The sequence below is a fragment of the Sinocyclocheilus rhinocerous genome, unplaced genomic scaffold, assembly GCF_001515625.1.
Source record: "Sinocyclocheilus rhinocerous isolate Xijiao unplaced genomic scaffold, SAMN03320098_v1.1 scaffold2162, whole genome shotgun sequence".
Taxonomy (NCBI): Eukaryota; Metazoa; Chordata; class Actinopteri; order Cypriniformes; family Cyprinidae; genus Sinocyclocheilus; species Sinocyclocheilus rhinocerous.
In genome coordinates this window covers 30,150-44,425 of record NW_015649584.1, presented here as the reverse complement: position 1 = coordinate 44,425, position 14,276 = coordinate 30,150, and the positions used below count along the sequence as shown (strand labels likewise).

Below are 14,276 nucleotides of genomic sequence, written 5' to 3'. Positions count from 1 at the left end.
ACACACACACACACACACACACACACACACACTCGCACACACTCACACACACACACACACTCACACACACACTGTATGATGCTGGAGATACTGCATCCCACAATGCAATGTGCTTGACTTCACCTTCCATTTCCTGTCTAACAGGAAGGGAAATCAACTGTAATCTTTAACACTAATGTTTTGGGTCACATTGGGTTTGGTTCTCGAAACACGAGCAGAGTAAATGAGCCTTATTATTGGATCAGACTGAAAAACAGTGCTTCACAATAAACACTGGGGCTCAGAATGCTGTAATAATCGTTATCTCTTCTAGACAAAACCAGGTGATTCTGCTGGATACGCTGGAACAGGAAGTCACGAAGTTCCGCGAGTGCAACGCCACGATTGATCTGAACACACTGGTGAGTTTGTCGTGTTTCATCATTAAAGCCTCCTGCCGTCGTCAGACTCACAGCCCATGTGTTTCAGTTCACAGAGGCCACCGTTTATCACAGAAAGCTGGTGAACATCCGCAGAGAAATGATCGTTCTGCACGACAAGACCACCAGACTGAAGGTTTGAGCTTCACACCAGATCCACACTGTTCATATATGATCCTGAGATAGTGAGGACTGACGCGTCACACTGAAAACAAGCTGAAAACATACTCTGACTTCTATAGATTGGTTGTTTACTCTCAGGACATATTTAAGAAATAGTTCACCCAAAAATGAACACTTTCTGAAAATGTTCTCACCCTCAGTCTTTCCGAGATCAGGATGAGTTTGTTTCTTCATCAGGTTTGTAGAAATGTAGCACTGCATCAGTGTCTCAGCAATGGATGCTCTGCAGTGAATGGGTGCCGTCAGAATGAGAGTCCAAACAGCTGATAAAAACATCACAATAATCCACAAGTAATCCACAGCACTCCAGTCCATCAGTTAACATCTGGAGAAGACAAAAGCTGAAACAAATCCAGCATTAAGACGCTTTTAACTAAAATACATAGAGTCCATAATCCATAATAACGCTTCCTTCTTAATGCTGGATTTGTTTCAGCTTTTGTCTTCTCCAGATGTTAACTGATGGACTGGAGTGCTGTGGATTACTTGTGGATTATTGTGATGTTTTTATCAGCTGTTTGGACTCTCATTCTGACGGCACCCATTCACTAGCAGTGATGGTGGATGTTGACGTCGGTGTGGTCTGTTCCTGTGATGCGTGTAGAAGCGAGCGCTGAAGCTGCAGCAGCACAAGCAGGAGGAGGATCTGGAGCGCGAGCAGAAGAAAGAGAGAGAGCTGGAGCGAGAGAGACACCTCATCGCCAAACCCGCCAAACGCAGCGACGCTGAACCGCACTGAGCGTGCTCAGACTCAAAGCTCCGCCCACTGCCCAGAGACTCCGCCCCTCAGACACATGGCCCCGCCCACTGCCCCAAGACCCCGCTCCTCAGAGACAGCTCCGCCCACTTCCCCAAGACCCTGCTCCTCAGAGACACGGCTCCGCCCACTTCCCCGATACCCCCGCCCCTCAGACACAGCTCCACCCACTGCCCCGAGACTCCGCCCCTGACGTCTATAAAGCAATCAGAAACACACAGATGAGCAGAAACACGCCGCTGCTCGTCACATTCACGCATGCGTCGCGCCTCTCACTCAGAATTCACTGGTGATTTCATGAATTTATCAGGACTAAATGTGATAAATTTATGTTCGACTCTCAAAGCTCTGATTGTCATCATGTGCACTTCTGTTCAGATAAGTAATAATAAAACTAATGAAAGTGTTTGTGTCACCATATTCTCCACAAAGGAAAATAAATCAGCTTAAACTCTTAGTGACTTCCATTAAACTTTATATAATGCTCTTTTAATATAATCAAACATGATAAAATAGTAACACTTTACAGTAAAGTTTAATTTCTTAATATTAGTTACCATTATTTAACAATCGTAGTCGATGTTAATTTCAGCATTTACTAAAACATTATTAAAATCAAAATTTGTACGTGTTAACTTTAGTTAATGCTCTCTAAACTAACCTTAATAAGTATTTTTATTAGCTAACATTAACAAAGATTAATAAAAATTGTAAATAATGCTTTGCTCATTGTTAGTTCATGTTAATGAGTCCTTATTGTAAACTGTTAGCAGTAAAACATTAATATGTTTCATATTTGAATGCTCATGAACTTAATCGGCATCATATATTTATTAATGGGATTTGAGTGTTTTTTTTTTATTAGAACAAAGAATCCAACAACATTATGCTAAAATATACACACATAAATAAACCGTACATAACAACCATTCATTAATCCAAAACTCTATATTCATTCAGAATATGGCAAGTATTTTTATTTTATTTGCAATGTTTTTGCTGACAATTTAATCTTGTGTATGTGAAATTTCCCCACATTTACACAAGAAAAGTGAAATTTTTATTATCATTTTCATTGGAATAATAATAATTATTATCATGAGTTGTTCTGGTGAAAGCACCAGTATGATACACTGATATGGAGTGAGCTCACGTGTGTAATCATCTGTGAGCGCTGGACTCTAGGTGGCAGCAGAGCATCATGGGATTGATCCTGTGTGTCATCCGTGTGTGTTTCTGTGTGCTGGGGCGGGTTAATGAAGCGCACCGGCACGTGTGTGTGTGTGTGTGTGTGTGTGAGACAGTAGCGCTCGGACACAGACAGACAGGCTGGTTTCCGGCGGTTTTGAGGGTGACGCGCGGGCGTTTGGATTGGCGTCTGGATTTAGCTGTTTTGGGCTGAAGGAGAAAAACAAACCCACGGATCCGGAGCCACAGACGCTGAGCACATGTGGAGCTGAGACTGAGTAAACAGCAACCGTCCACACATGCTCAGCTCGGCCTCACAACAGGAAGTGATGCGGTCAAACGCTCACGTTAGCTCATGGTGAGACGCTGCGGTTCGCTGCCGTTATATAACGTGACGGGCGGGGGGTAATTGCTCTGGAATTGGGTGGAGTTTGTGTATTAGACACCAAACCCAAATATAGACTCAGACTTGTTTCTGCTCGACTGAAGAAACATCTGCTGCCTGAAAGCCTTCAAACACACCGAACTGCTGCTGAACTACATCCAGAACATCACAGTAACGACCTCTGACCTCTACAGAACCAGGCTGACCGTACCTGCTCATCTCTACAGTTCTCATACATTACATGTGAGCATATTTGCACCGCATTGACCTTCTCGCACGCCTGCGCACTATTGGTCAAACTACTTTTTAGACATTACATCAAGAAAGCAGAGCCAAAACCTGGACATTTTAGGCAATTTAGACATGGCCAGGAAGAAGAGGATGTATGGACATGGTATTAGATGGTAATATCGTGGTACAGAAATCACATTTGCATGCATGCATTTGGCAGATGCTTCTAAGCAATGCAACTTTAATTTCATTGAAGGCAAATATTTCATTGGCTCATGCATAACCTGGGAATCAAACTCATGGCCTAGTGTCTGAACGCTTTATAATGCTGATTATTATATTCATGCATCATGATATTTTACTTATTACTTGGTATTCCAAGGAGGCAGGGTTATTAGTAAAACTAGCTCAAGCTATAACCATAAAAATAAATAAATAAACATCATTTCTTGAAAAAAATTTAAATTTAAATTAAGGCAGTTTCTCATTTAACTTAACTCGAACTACTAAAATTAAATTAAATTAAAACTAAAACTGAAAAAAAAAATATATATATATGTATAGACATAGAAAAAAACTAAAACTAATAAGAATCACTAAACAAAATTAATTAAAATAAAAATATAAAATATCTAATTTAAAATATTAATAAAACAACTATAGTATCTCAATGATAATAAAATAACACTGTTCCGAGGTACCTCAAATTTTACCATAGTTACATGTCCAAAAGCATAGTACTGTGGTGTTTTTCAGCAGGTGTTTGTGGGCTGTGATTCTGATCACCTCGTCTCACCTGCGGCTCGTCTGTCTCGGTCTTCATTTATTTTGATATATGAGAGTCCAAATTAAATGAATGCACATGTGCTGCGCTGAAAAATGCAGCAGTTTCACTGTAAAGTACATGTAGAAATGTGGGGTTTGATGTGGCAATATTTGATTAAACCAGAAAACCAAACCATCTTATTAACAGTTCAAGAGAACGACAGACAGATAGAGAGACAGATGGATGGACAGACAGATAGAGAGACAGATGGATGGACAGACAGATAGAGAGACAGATGGATGGACAGACAGACGGACAGATAGAGAGACAAATGGATGGACAGACGGACAGATAGAGAGACGGATGGACAGATAGAGAGACAGATGGATGGACAGAGAGACAGATGGATTGACAGAGAGACAGATGGACATGCAGACAGACAGATAGAGAGACAGATGGATTTACAGACAGCCGGACAGATAGAGAGATGGATGGACAGACAGACAGATAGAGAGACAGATGGATGGACAGACAGACAGATAGAGAGACAGATGGATGGACAGAGAGACAGATGGACATGCAGACAGACAGATAGAGAGACAGATGGATTTACAGACAGACGGACAGATAGAGAGATGGATGGACAGACGGATAGAGACAGATGGATTGACAGACAGACGGACAGATAGAGAGATGGATGGACAGACGGATAGAGACAGATGGATTTACAGACAGACGGACAGCTAGAGAGATGGATGGACAGATAGAGAGACAGATGGATGGACAGAGAGACAGATGGATGGACAGATAGAGAAACAGATGGATTGACAGACAGACAGATGGATGGATAGAGAGACAGATGGATGGACAGACAGACAGATGGATGGATAGAGAGACAGATGGATGGACAGACAGACAGATGGATGGATAGAGAGACAGATGGATGGACAGACAGACAGATGGATGGATAGAGAGACAGATGGATGGACAGACAGACAGATGGATGGATAGAGAGACAGATGGATGGACAGACAGACAGATGGATGGATAGAGAGACAGATGGATGGACAGACAGACAGATGGATGGATAGAGAGACAGATGGATGGACAGACAGACAGATGGATGGATAGAGAGACAGATGGATGGACAGACAGACGGACAGATAGAGAGACAGATGGATGGACAGACAGACGGACAGATAGAGAAATGGATGGACAGACAGACAGATAGAGAGACAGATGGATGGACAGACAGACAGATATAGAGACAGATGGATGGATGGACAGACAGATAGAGAGACAGATGGATGAACAGACAGACAGACAGATAGAGAGACAGATGGATGGACAGACAGACAGATATAGAGACAGATGGATTGACAGACAGACAGATGGATGGACAGAGAGACAGATATTGTTGTGCGCTGCAGACGTGAAAGTGATGGTGTTGATGAGGTTTCTGCAGCAGACGGCTGGATTTATTGTCTTGTTTATGCCGTGAGTGAGTGTGTTTGTGTGTGTGTGTGTTTGTGTGTGTGAGTGAGTGAACCACAGTGAGCTGGTTAACCCTGAACCACAGCCAGACCTGGAGGAGGAGACGAGTTATGCCAGACCTCTGTTTATTTGTCAGACTGTCTCTTCCAGCCGCGCTTCATTCTGCACAAACTCCAGTGCTGGAAAACCTCCGGAAAGTGTATGTTTATGTTTACTTGTTTCATCATCATATTTGAACGGGTCACCATTGAACAGACCAAACGTTCCAGATTAATGCTCCACAAATACTGTACGACAAAACTCACCCTACTTCACCAGCGATTCTTCACAGCACATGAAGACGGGTGTTTGTACGTTTCCTGAAATGTTATGTGTAAATATTCTAGAACAGAAACCTGAAAATTAGATTCATAATTCTTGTTTGATTTTAGAGTTAAAGGTTTTTCCAGAGGGATTTTGTATTTCTCTTTTTATCAGAGATCAGAAAATACTGTCAACAGACAGAAAACACATTTTCACCATGTTTTTAGGAGTAAAATGTTGTATAAATCAGTGTGAATGATATATGAACGAGCCTTCAGAATATAGAGAGGAATAAAACTGTCAAGTTTGGTGTCTGTAAGAGAAAAACTCTTTAAAGATAGGGATTGAGATTGAAATCTGCAGACGCTAATAGATAAAGTGCAATAAAACAAACCCTTAAATGTCTATTTTGGATGTTTTCTTTCCACTAGACTGAAAGAGGACGTGTTACGGAAGCAAAATAGACTAAAATCTCTAAACTGACCAGCGCATGAAACACTGGTTAATCTGCAGTGTCTCGCCTTAGACCTAAACTATACCTGCTATCCTGTAAGGCCTTTTATTTCCACTCTCTCTGTAGAGTTGAATTGTAACACTTTTGTGTTGTTTTGAGTGTGCGTCACAGACGGAGCTCACACACACACACACACACACACACACTCTTATCTGACGCGCTCACACACACACACACATGTCAGACCTACATGCCTGAACTCTGTGACCCGACGGGCGCGTGTGAAATACGGCACACACACGCTGAAGCTTCCTGAACATACAAATGACACACACGTGTTAAAGCTCACAGTCACGTTCATCAAAATCACAACTATGTTTAACGTGTTAAACAACAATATATACAGCAGTGGAGTACAGCAGTCTGTTCTTTTTTTATTTTGAGGATAAAATCATAAATTAGCCATTCAACAATATAATTTAAAGCCATAATTTTTTATATTTATTATAGGCAAAAGTTTTGCCTTCATTTCTCCACTTTAGCTTATAACATCATGTTTAATAAATATTATAAAAGTTTTATTTTATCCAAGTTTATTGTGTGCATTCATTTTCATGACAAAAAGAAATGAGTACTAAAAAATGTAGGTAAGACTTTATATATAATGCATAATAAAAGTAGTTTTAATGCATTAAATGTGCCTTGTAATGCATTGTATGATCTTATGAATCGTAGCACATAACACTATTCATTATTACACCTTTAGAAAGAATAATGCATTAAAACATGACAAACCTTCAAATAATATAATGCGTTTTAACTGTGGTATGAAAAGATATAATGCATTATAATGAATACCTTTATAATGCATGATTCATAAAGGCTTTAAGTAAAGTAAAAAAAAGTGAATTTCAGACACTCGATCTAATGAATCACGTCTGCAGTGAACACAAGGCCACTGTGTGACTTACATTATATTTCTGTGTGTACCGCGGTAAATAAAGCGTAATGTGAATGTGGTCAGTGGGTTTGAGTTGGTGTTTTCGCTCTATTTCGGGGTTTATGAACAGCACATTCTGCTTACACTCATAATGACTCGAGCGTCCAGAGGCAGAAACCGACCTTCAGCTCAGACTGAATCCACAGGAAACATGCAGCTCATAAACACAACAACTCACACTCGCCCGCAGCAGATATCTGAGTGTTTATGTTTCTGAAATGCTGAATTCAGTCGAAGGATAGATCACTGGATGAATCCATGATTTCAGACGAGTTGATGAGATAGTAATCAAGCAGCTAGTTGTGTTGTGGTCAGTCTAGTGATCTAGTAACAGCTGATCACTGCACGGCACCCATAGAGAGCAACTATTACGCTTGGTTTAAAGGGACAGTTCACCCAAAAATGAACATTTGCTGTTAATTTACTCTTCCTCAGGCCATGGAGGCGGCTTTTGTTCTTCAGTAGGACAGTAAAGATGATTTTTAGCTGAAGCTGTGCTCCTCTGTGAATCATAAAACTTGCTACCGTCACTTTGAGAGTCAATAATCAATATCAGGGAACATTAAATGAATCCCCGTGTCTCCTGGCGATATACTGAGATCTTCTGAAGCGAAACGATCAGTCTGTGCAAGAAACTGAACATTATTTACAGCATTATTACTGTAATCCAGAGCCTCAGACAAACGGGGAAATATGATTCTTTTCTGCGAACTGAATCTTTCGGACTGTTCGTTTCAATTAACTGATTCAGTTCACTAGTTTGTTTACGTAATCACACGATGACGTCACGTATACGTGATTAAATTATTAAAGCACTCAATAATGATGTGAAACGTGGATGTTTTGCACGTCTAAAGCATATAAAGTGAATAAACTAGTCTTCATCAGCTCACCTTTTTACATAAACACTGAGAAACCATGAAACCTTCATTTGGCGCTTGATTGAAGTGTTGGGTTCACGGTGTTCAGTCCGAGTCGAACCGTTTGCTCAGTTCAGAGACTGTTGAGGAACTCAAGCGCTGAATCAGTTCATTCATCAGAGAATCAGATTCGACTCATTTCATCCAGTTCTCGAAAAAGATCCGGTTCAAAAGATTGATTCGTTTGTGAACCGAACATCACTCCGGACCGTTTGTCTGAGGCTCTGGATTACAGTAATAATGCTGTAAATAATGTTCAGTTTCTTGCACAGACTGATCGTTTCGCTTCAGAAGATCTCAGTATATCGTCAGGAGACACGGGGATTCACTTAATGTTCCCTGATATTATTGACTCTCAAAGTGACGGTAGCCATTGACTTGCATTTTATGATTCACAGAGGAGCACGGCTTCAGCTAAAAATCATCTTTACTGTCCTACTGAAGATCAAAAGCCGCCTTTATCGTCGACGGTTTGGGAGTAAATTAACAGCAAATGTTCATTTTTGGGTGAACTGTCCCTTTAAGATGACAGACCTCAAGAATGACTGAAGCTGCTCTGTAAAGATCAGGTGCAGCGAGATGTTCTCCTGGGGCTAATCAGCTCCTCACACGGTTATGCAACACGTCTTGAGGCGTGAGATTACAGCAGCTATCAGTCGCAGCAGCTGCTGTGACGCAGGACAGTGTTTAGCGGTGAGCGTCTGAGAGGATGTGTTTAAGAAAAGAAATATGACGGAAACCATAATGACCGGTCTGCTCTGGCTAACCCACATAAACACAGACAGGACGACAGTCTCCGAATGTGTTGTGTTACTGACTCACTGCATGTGAAATAGACATTCAGCAAAGTGTGTTGGATGACTGACTTTGGCATAGAGTTCTGAAAAATTGGTAGATTAATCATCCAATCATAATGAGCTGCTATATGACTAGCATGGACTATTTTGATGCCTTCATGATGGTCAGCATTTGTATTTATTATGCAATGAAGAGCAGATGTTCTTTTGGGCTCCACTGAAGAAACCGAGGTTTGGAATGACTTTAATGAACTCGTTCATCACCAGTCTTCCTCCTAATAAACCACACTCAGAGAAACAGTCAACCACTACAAACGTGTCGCAGGAGCTTCATTTTATTTGCTTGTAGCTGCAACCATGCTCAGAACGTTCTGATGTTGATATAGATGTAGCCTTATAACAGCTGGATTAACAATAAATACAGAGGATATAAAAACAACAGCGATGCCGACGCTGTCAGGGCTGGAGTAAAACGCAGGAGTCGATATGAAAAGCAGCTTCGTCGATCAACAGATCTGCAACACAGACGTCATACGATCAGGAACACGACTGAGAATTGAGAACACACTGGACATCAGACGGTGGCATACACACCTTTGTTCAGGGCAGATTGTTCTGGATGCTGTTCAGAATGTTTCCGTACACAATGTTGTACAGCTGGTCCTTGGACATGGCTCCATCTAGTTGCACTGCAACACAAACACGATTACAGTGTCAACGACGCTCGTAACAGCAATGCATTACAATACTGAGTTACGGAGAGTTCCGGTGCTTGATTCTGATTGGCTGAGCCGCGTTCGAAGCTGTTGTAAATGACTCTACAAAGTAACACACCTTTGTTTACGTTTGTCTGTTGCTCGGCAACCACTTTGTTGCAACCACAACTGTTTCTGAGGAGCTACATTGTTTGGTGGAAGAATACTGTTTTTATTAATATCATTACACTTTATTTGCTCTGTTTTATTCTGTGAAACCTTACTACGTATATGGAATAACCGTTTTATAAAAGCAATAAGCCCCGTGAAGCTGTGGTTTACAGTGAATTTATAACAGCTAAGGGGTGTTGTTAGGTACGCGTTAGTAATGCATTACTTGAAAAAGTAATCCGATTACGTCACTCGCATTATACCTTACCCCAACACTGATTAGCGGGAACTTACCGACATCAACCCCGGAGTCCTCCATGATTTTAGTGTGTTTGACATACATGGGCCAGACGTGTCCGTCGAACAGACCGGGTGGGTCCGGCACGGAATAGTTCCTTGAGCTGAAACACAGATACAGTGAGATCAGATGCATGCTGGACCTTCATCCGCGCCTTCAAACGCAGCGGGCGTCACTCACCTCCTCCTCTTTTTGCACTCTTCGTATGGAATGGAAATGAAGTATCGCTGGTTGAATACATCGATCAAAGGTCTGCGCAAGAGACAGCGTTCAGTAAAAGCATGGGTCTGATTGGTCAGTCGAACACGTTTGCATGCGGCGCTCACCCGTAGGTGTAGAGCAGAAACCCCTCCACGATCAGGATGTGAACGCCTTCGTCCGGAGCGCGCGGATGCATCTCCGAGTCCAGCGAGTTGTTGACGCCGTGGGATCGTTCGAACTTGACGGGGTTTTGCTGCCAGGCCTGGATGGTGCTCATCATGGCATCCATGTCCAGAGCGCTGATGACTGCGGAGGGAAACACGCACAAGTGAGCGCAAGGACACGGTGCGGATCGCCAGACATGCAAAAACACACGCACCAACCCCTGGATAAGAGCCCGGCTTACCATCATACTGCTTAAAGCCATCTTCATCAACTTCAATCTCATCTTGGGGCTGAAACATACACCAATGAGACGCACTCCAGAACACTGACCCTCCCACCGCTACACTCTTAACCTCTGACCTCTGTGTGTGATCAATGCCAAGCTCTGCTTTCTGATTATACTGACCTTGAAGAAGTCATCCTGATGGACCACACAGCAGTTAGGCAGGTTCTTGATCAGCCGGTCCGTCAGTGTTGTTTTACCACCATTCGTGACCCTGTGGGGCAGAAACATACGCGTTATATGCTGCGTCATATTACTTAAGAGGCCAATACATGCCAGTCAACACTGCACTTTAAAGGGAAAGTTCCAAAAATCTAAATTCTCTCAACATAGCCACAGACTTCCACAGTACGGAGAAAATTACAGTGGAAGTCAATGGCTACCGTCACCTGTTTTGGTTTGCAACATTCTTTAAAATATTATAATTTGTGCTCAACTGTAGAAATAAACTCATACAGGTTCGGAACAACTTGAGGGAGGGTCAACGACAGAATTTTAATTTTTGGGTGAACTGTCCCTTTAACTGCACGTTACACGCTCACAATGCAATAAACACGCAGTTTTTTTTTTTAAACATGTTACCATGGTAACCGTAGCTTTCGTCAAAATGCCAGTTACTACTACATAGCTGACATTAATTAGTTAACCTAGAAAAACTCTCCGTGTAAACACCGCGCTAACTGTCATTCTGGCGGGAATTACTGTTACTATGGTGATTTTGTTCCTCATCTCTAACGGAACGAGAGCAGCACGCGCTCACTCACCCTCCGATCCCGATGATGAGCTTCATCCTCAAACTGAGACAGACGCGCGTCAACGTGAGAAGAGTCGCTGACGAGGCTGATAACGGATCGATGACCGTACGAAGGAAAGCGTGAAAAGAGAAGGTTGAAGGAAACGTCAGCTGCTCGAGTCCTCCATGGCGTGGAATGAAGCTTGTCGACGGCGCTTGCTCGCGATCTTTCACCCAAGTGAAGCTGCTACGCGCTGATTGGCTATTTAAACACAGCGGAAACCGCCCTCAGCCAATGAGAGCGCAGCATCCTCAGCCCGCGTAAGCGCCGCCCAGTGTGGCCAGTCACGTGATATTTTTGTATCGTGTGATTCATGATGTTCTAATTTAAGGATGGAATTTTTTAATATATATATATATATTACTAAAAACTGATGAATCTCGTTTTTCTTCTTTCTAAATATTTTATACTTTATTTATTGTCGATTTAATTTGTTTCTTTTAACGGAGACCCTTTTATTTGTAGGTATGCTGTGTTCTTATTAAATAAAAAAAGTTTTAAAAAAGTTTTAAAAAAATATATATAAATATAAGTTAGTAAACGTAGATTTTGCTGGATATCCTCAGTAAAGTGTTCACTTATACACAGTATAACGCCCTTATTATTATTCATATAATTATTAATAATATACTAATATATAATGTTGTTTTTCTAGTGTTTATGCCTTTTAGAGATCACACACACACATATGATGATTGTGTCCAGTGAAATGTTCTGGAGGAGTGCAGGGTTTTTCCCGTCTGGACTCAGATTGTGCGCATGCGCACGGACCAGCACACGCTCCTTTACAAACAAACAGGTAAAATATGCCGAATCATGCATCATAATTTTATTCAACTATGTTAAAATCTTTAGTTTAATAGCATCCAGGTGCATTTTAGATACTTTTATATATATATTTTAATTGTTTAGATATGTTCTTACAAACAAACAGCGCGTATTTTATATATTCAGACATGAAAATGATGGGAAATTGAAACTTTTTTAATGGCTGTTTATTTATTGTAGTTTCTGAAGGAATGTCAGCTGTCGAAAGGAGCTTGTGGAAATATACAATACATTAAATGAGCGTCGCCCCCTGGTGGAGCAGGCGCGCTGTTTCATCAGCTTAAAGGGGTCCTATTATGCTCTTTTACAAAGTCTTGATTTTGTTTTGGGGGTGTACTAGAACAGGCTCTCATACTAGGTTGTTCGAAAAACAAATTATTTTTCACATATTTTACATTATTACAACACCTGTGATTGGTTAGCTGGGTCAGTGTGTGCTGTGATTGGTTAGCTGGGTCAGTGTGTGCTGTGATTGGTTAGCTGGGTCAGTGTGTGCTGTGATTGGTTAGCTGGGCCAGTGTGTGCTGTGATTGGTTAGCTGGGCCAGGGTGTGCTGTGATTGGTTAGCTGGGCCAGTGTGTGCTGTGATTGGTTAGCTGGGCCAGTGTGTGCTGTGATTGGTTAGCTGGGCCAGTGTGTGCTGTGATTGGTTAGCTGGGCCGGGGTGTGCTGTGATTGGTTAGCTGGGTCGGTGTGTGCTGTGATTGGCAGCACTCGGCGCCTGGTCGGGAAATGTCATGCCCCTTACCGTAGCCGCCTGCGAGCTTCAGTGTAAATATTGCATCAAAATCAATAAATATTGTTCGATTTCTGGCACAAACCGATCGTTTGGTGTCTTAGGACATCAATGTGTCGTCACGAGCCGCCGGGTTTAATTTGGATTTGTCTGTGCATGTTTTTTTTACTCTCATAGATTTTGTTACCATTGCCATGCATTATACGACTGACAGACTGCAACGGCTGGAGTTACAAATCATCAAATGTGTTCTACTGAAGAAACAAAGTCACCGACATCTTGGATGCCCTGGGGGTAAGCAGATAAACATCACATTTTCATTTTTGGGTGAACTATCCCTTTAATGCGGCGCGCGCAAGAGAGCGCTATCAATACACAGAACTACAAGTCCCGGGATGCACTGCGGCGGAGAGCGGCGGAAGAGGGCGGAGCCACTATCGGCTTTCTGACAGACGCTTTCAGGAAGTGCTCGAGGTAAGGCTTCACATCTTCCCTTTATTTCAACATTTGTCGCAAAAATTAGTTATTATAAAACTTCTGTGTTATTAAAGCGTGTTTTTTCGACTGCAGGTTAGATTTTGTTCTTCAGGCTGCGCTGTACGAGAGGTGCTTTGATTGTTAGCATGCTAGTTTGTGGCTGAGGTTTCCTGCTGCGCGTCTCTGTTTATTAATATTAGATGAATATAAATGCTTCATGCAATATTTAACAGCTTGTAATGAGTGAAACAGCTGTAAACTGTTGCGCTTACATTCCTTCATCAAACGTGACTGATTCTGTGGCGTGAAGCTCAGGTTTGATCAGGATTAATCGATTAGTTTGATGGTTTTGATGAGGATGCTCGAGTGTCAGAAATTAACTTTAACCTTTATGAAGTTATTTGTTTTCACCAGATACAAATATAATGTTTTAGCCATGTAGCAATGTGAAATATGGGTGATACTGCAGTTCATCAACACAAAATCATCAGTCAATCAGATTTATATTCAAATAGATTTGGGATTTTACCTTAAAACTAGCTCTAGAATAGAGTCTTACAAACTTTATTAGATATTAGAAATGAAAGACTCAATGTTAATTTCATGTTCTTTTTTAATGTTTAAACAGAGCTGAAGTGTATTTGAGCAGTACATATGTGTATTATATACATTATATGTAAAATAATATATTTAAATATAAATAAATACAATAAAATTTTTTAAAAGAAATT

At 41.4% G+C, this 14,276-nt stretch overlaps 4 protein-coding genes across 7 annotated transcripts in view; 2 read left to right on the top strand and 2 right to left on the bottom strand.

Annotated features, from left to right (window-relative positions):
• The window catches only part of LOC107710813 (biogenesis of lysosome-related organelles complex 1 subunit 6-like), a 2,376-nt gene extending 576 nt beyond the window's left edge, over positions 1-1,800 (top strand). The window contains exons 2-4 of the mRNA XM_016515659.1: positions 229-401; positions 469-555; positions 1,207-1,800. Coding sequence (XP_016371145.1) covers positions 229-401; positions 469-555; positions 1,207-1,341 — 395 coding nt within the window. The 3' untranslated portion in view covers positions 1,342-1,800. The remainder of the gene's footprint in view (positions 1-228; positions 402-468; positions 556-1,206) is intronic.
• LOC107710815 (NAD(P) transhydrogenase, mitochondrial-like) overlaps positions 1-2,689 on the bottom strand; it is a 12,569-nt gene extending 9,880 nt beyond the window's left edge. Inside the window, exon 1 of the mRNA XM_016515662.1 lies at positions 2,680-2,689. The gene's annotated coding sequence lies outside the window, so the exon portion shown is untranslated. The remainder of the gene's footprint in view (positions 1-2,679) is intronic.
• Positions 2,690-9,216: 6,527 nt separating this feature from the next.
• On the bottom strand, positions 9,217-11,695 carry LOC107710817 (nicotinamide riboside kinase 2-like). Of its 2 annotated transcripts, XM_016515666.1 has the most exons (8): positions 11,475-11,694; positions 10,834-10,924; positions 10,669-10,717; positions 10,388-10,568; positions 10,242-10,313; positions 10,058-10,164; positions 9,492-9,586; positions 9,217-9,412 (listed from the first exon to the last, which is right to left on the bottom strand). In XM_016515666.1, the coding sequence occupies exons 1-7, from the start codon at positions 11,498-11,500 to the stop codon at positions 9,498-9,500; spliced, it is 615 nt and encodes a 204-aa protein (XP_016371152.1). In that variant the 5' UTR covers positions 11,501-11,694; the 3' UTR covers positions 9,217-9,412; positions 9,492-9,497. The 2 variants fall into 2 exon arrangements, with proteins under 2 accessions (XP_016371152.1, XP_016371153.1); XM_016515667.1 differs by lacking the exon at positions 9,217-9,412 and having other exon boundaries at positions 9,504-9,607; positions 10,011-10,164; positions 11,475-11,695.
• Positions 11,696-13,413: 1,718 nt separating this feature from the next.
• The window catches only part of LOC107710816 (CDC42 small effector protein 2-like), an 11,466-nt gene continuing 10,603 nt past the window's right edge, over positions 13,414-14,276 (top strand). The window contains exon 1 of one of the 3 annotated variants that reach the window (XM_016515663.1): positions 13,414-13,542. The gene's annotated coding sequence lies outside the window, so the exon portion shown is untranslated. The other 2 variants (XM_016515664.1, XM_016515665.1) reach the window with 2 other exon arrangements.

What these genes read in the sequence shown, in the direction of transcription:
- LOC107710817 (XM_016515666.1), bottom strand. Translation starts at nt 11,500, where the DNA reads ATGAAGCTCATCATCGGGATCGGAGG. An exon ending in TGGCTTTAAGCAGTATGATG is followed by an intron (nt 10,569 to 10,668) that starts GTAAGCCGGGCT and finishes TTCCCTCCGCAG; the next exon opens with TCATCAGCGCTCTGGACATG. An exon ending in GGACTCCGGGGTTGATGTCG is followed by an intron (nt 9,587 to 10,057) that starts GTAAGTTCCCGC and finishes TTTGTGTTGCAG; the next exon opens with TGCAACTAGATGGAGCCATG.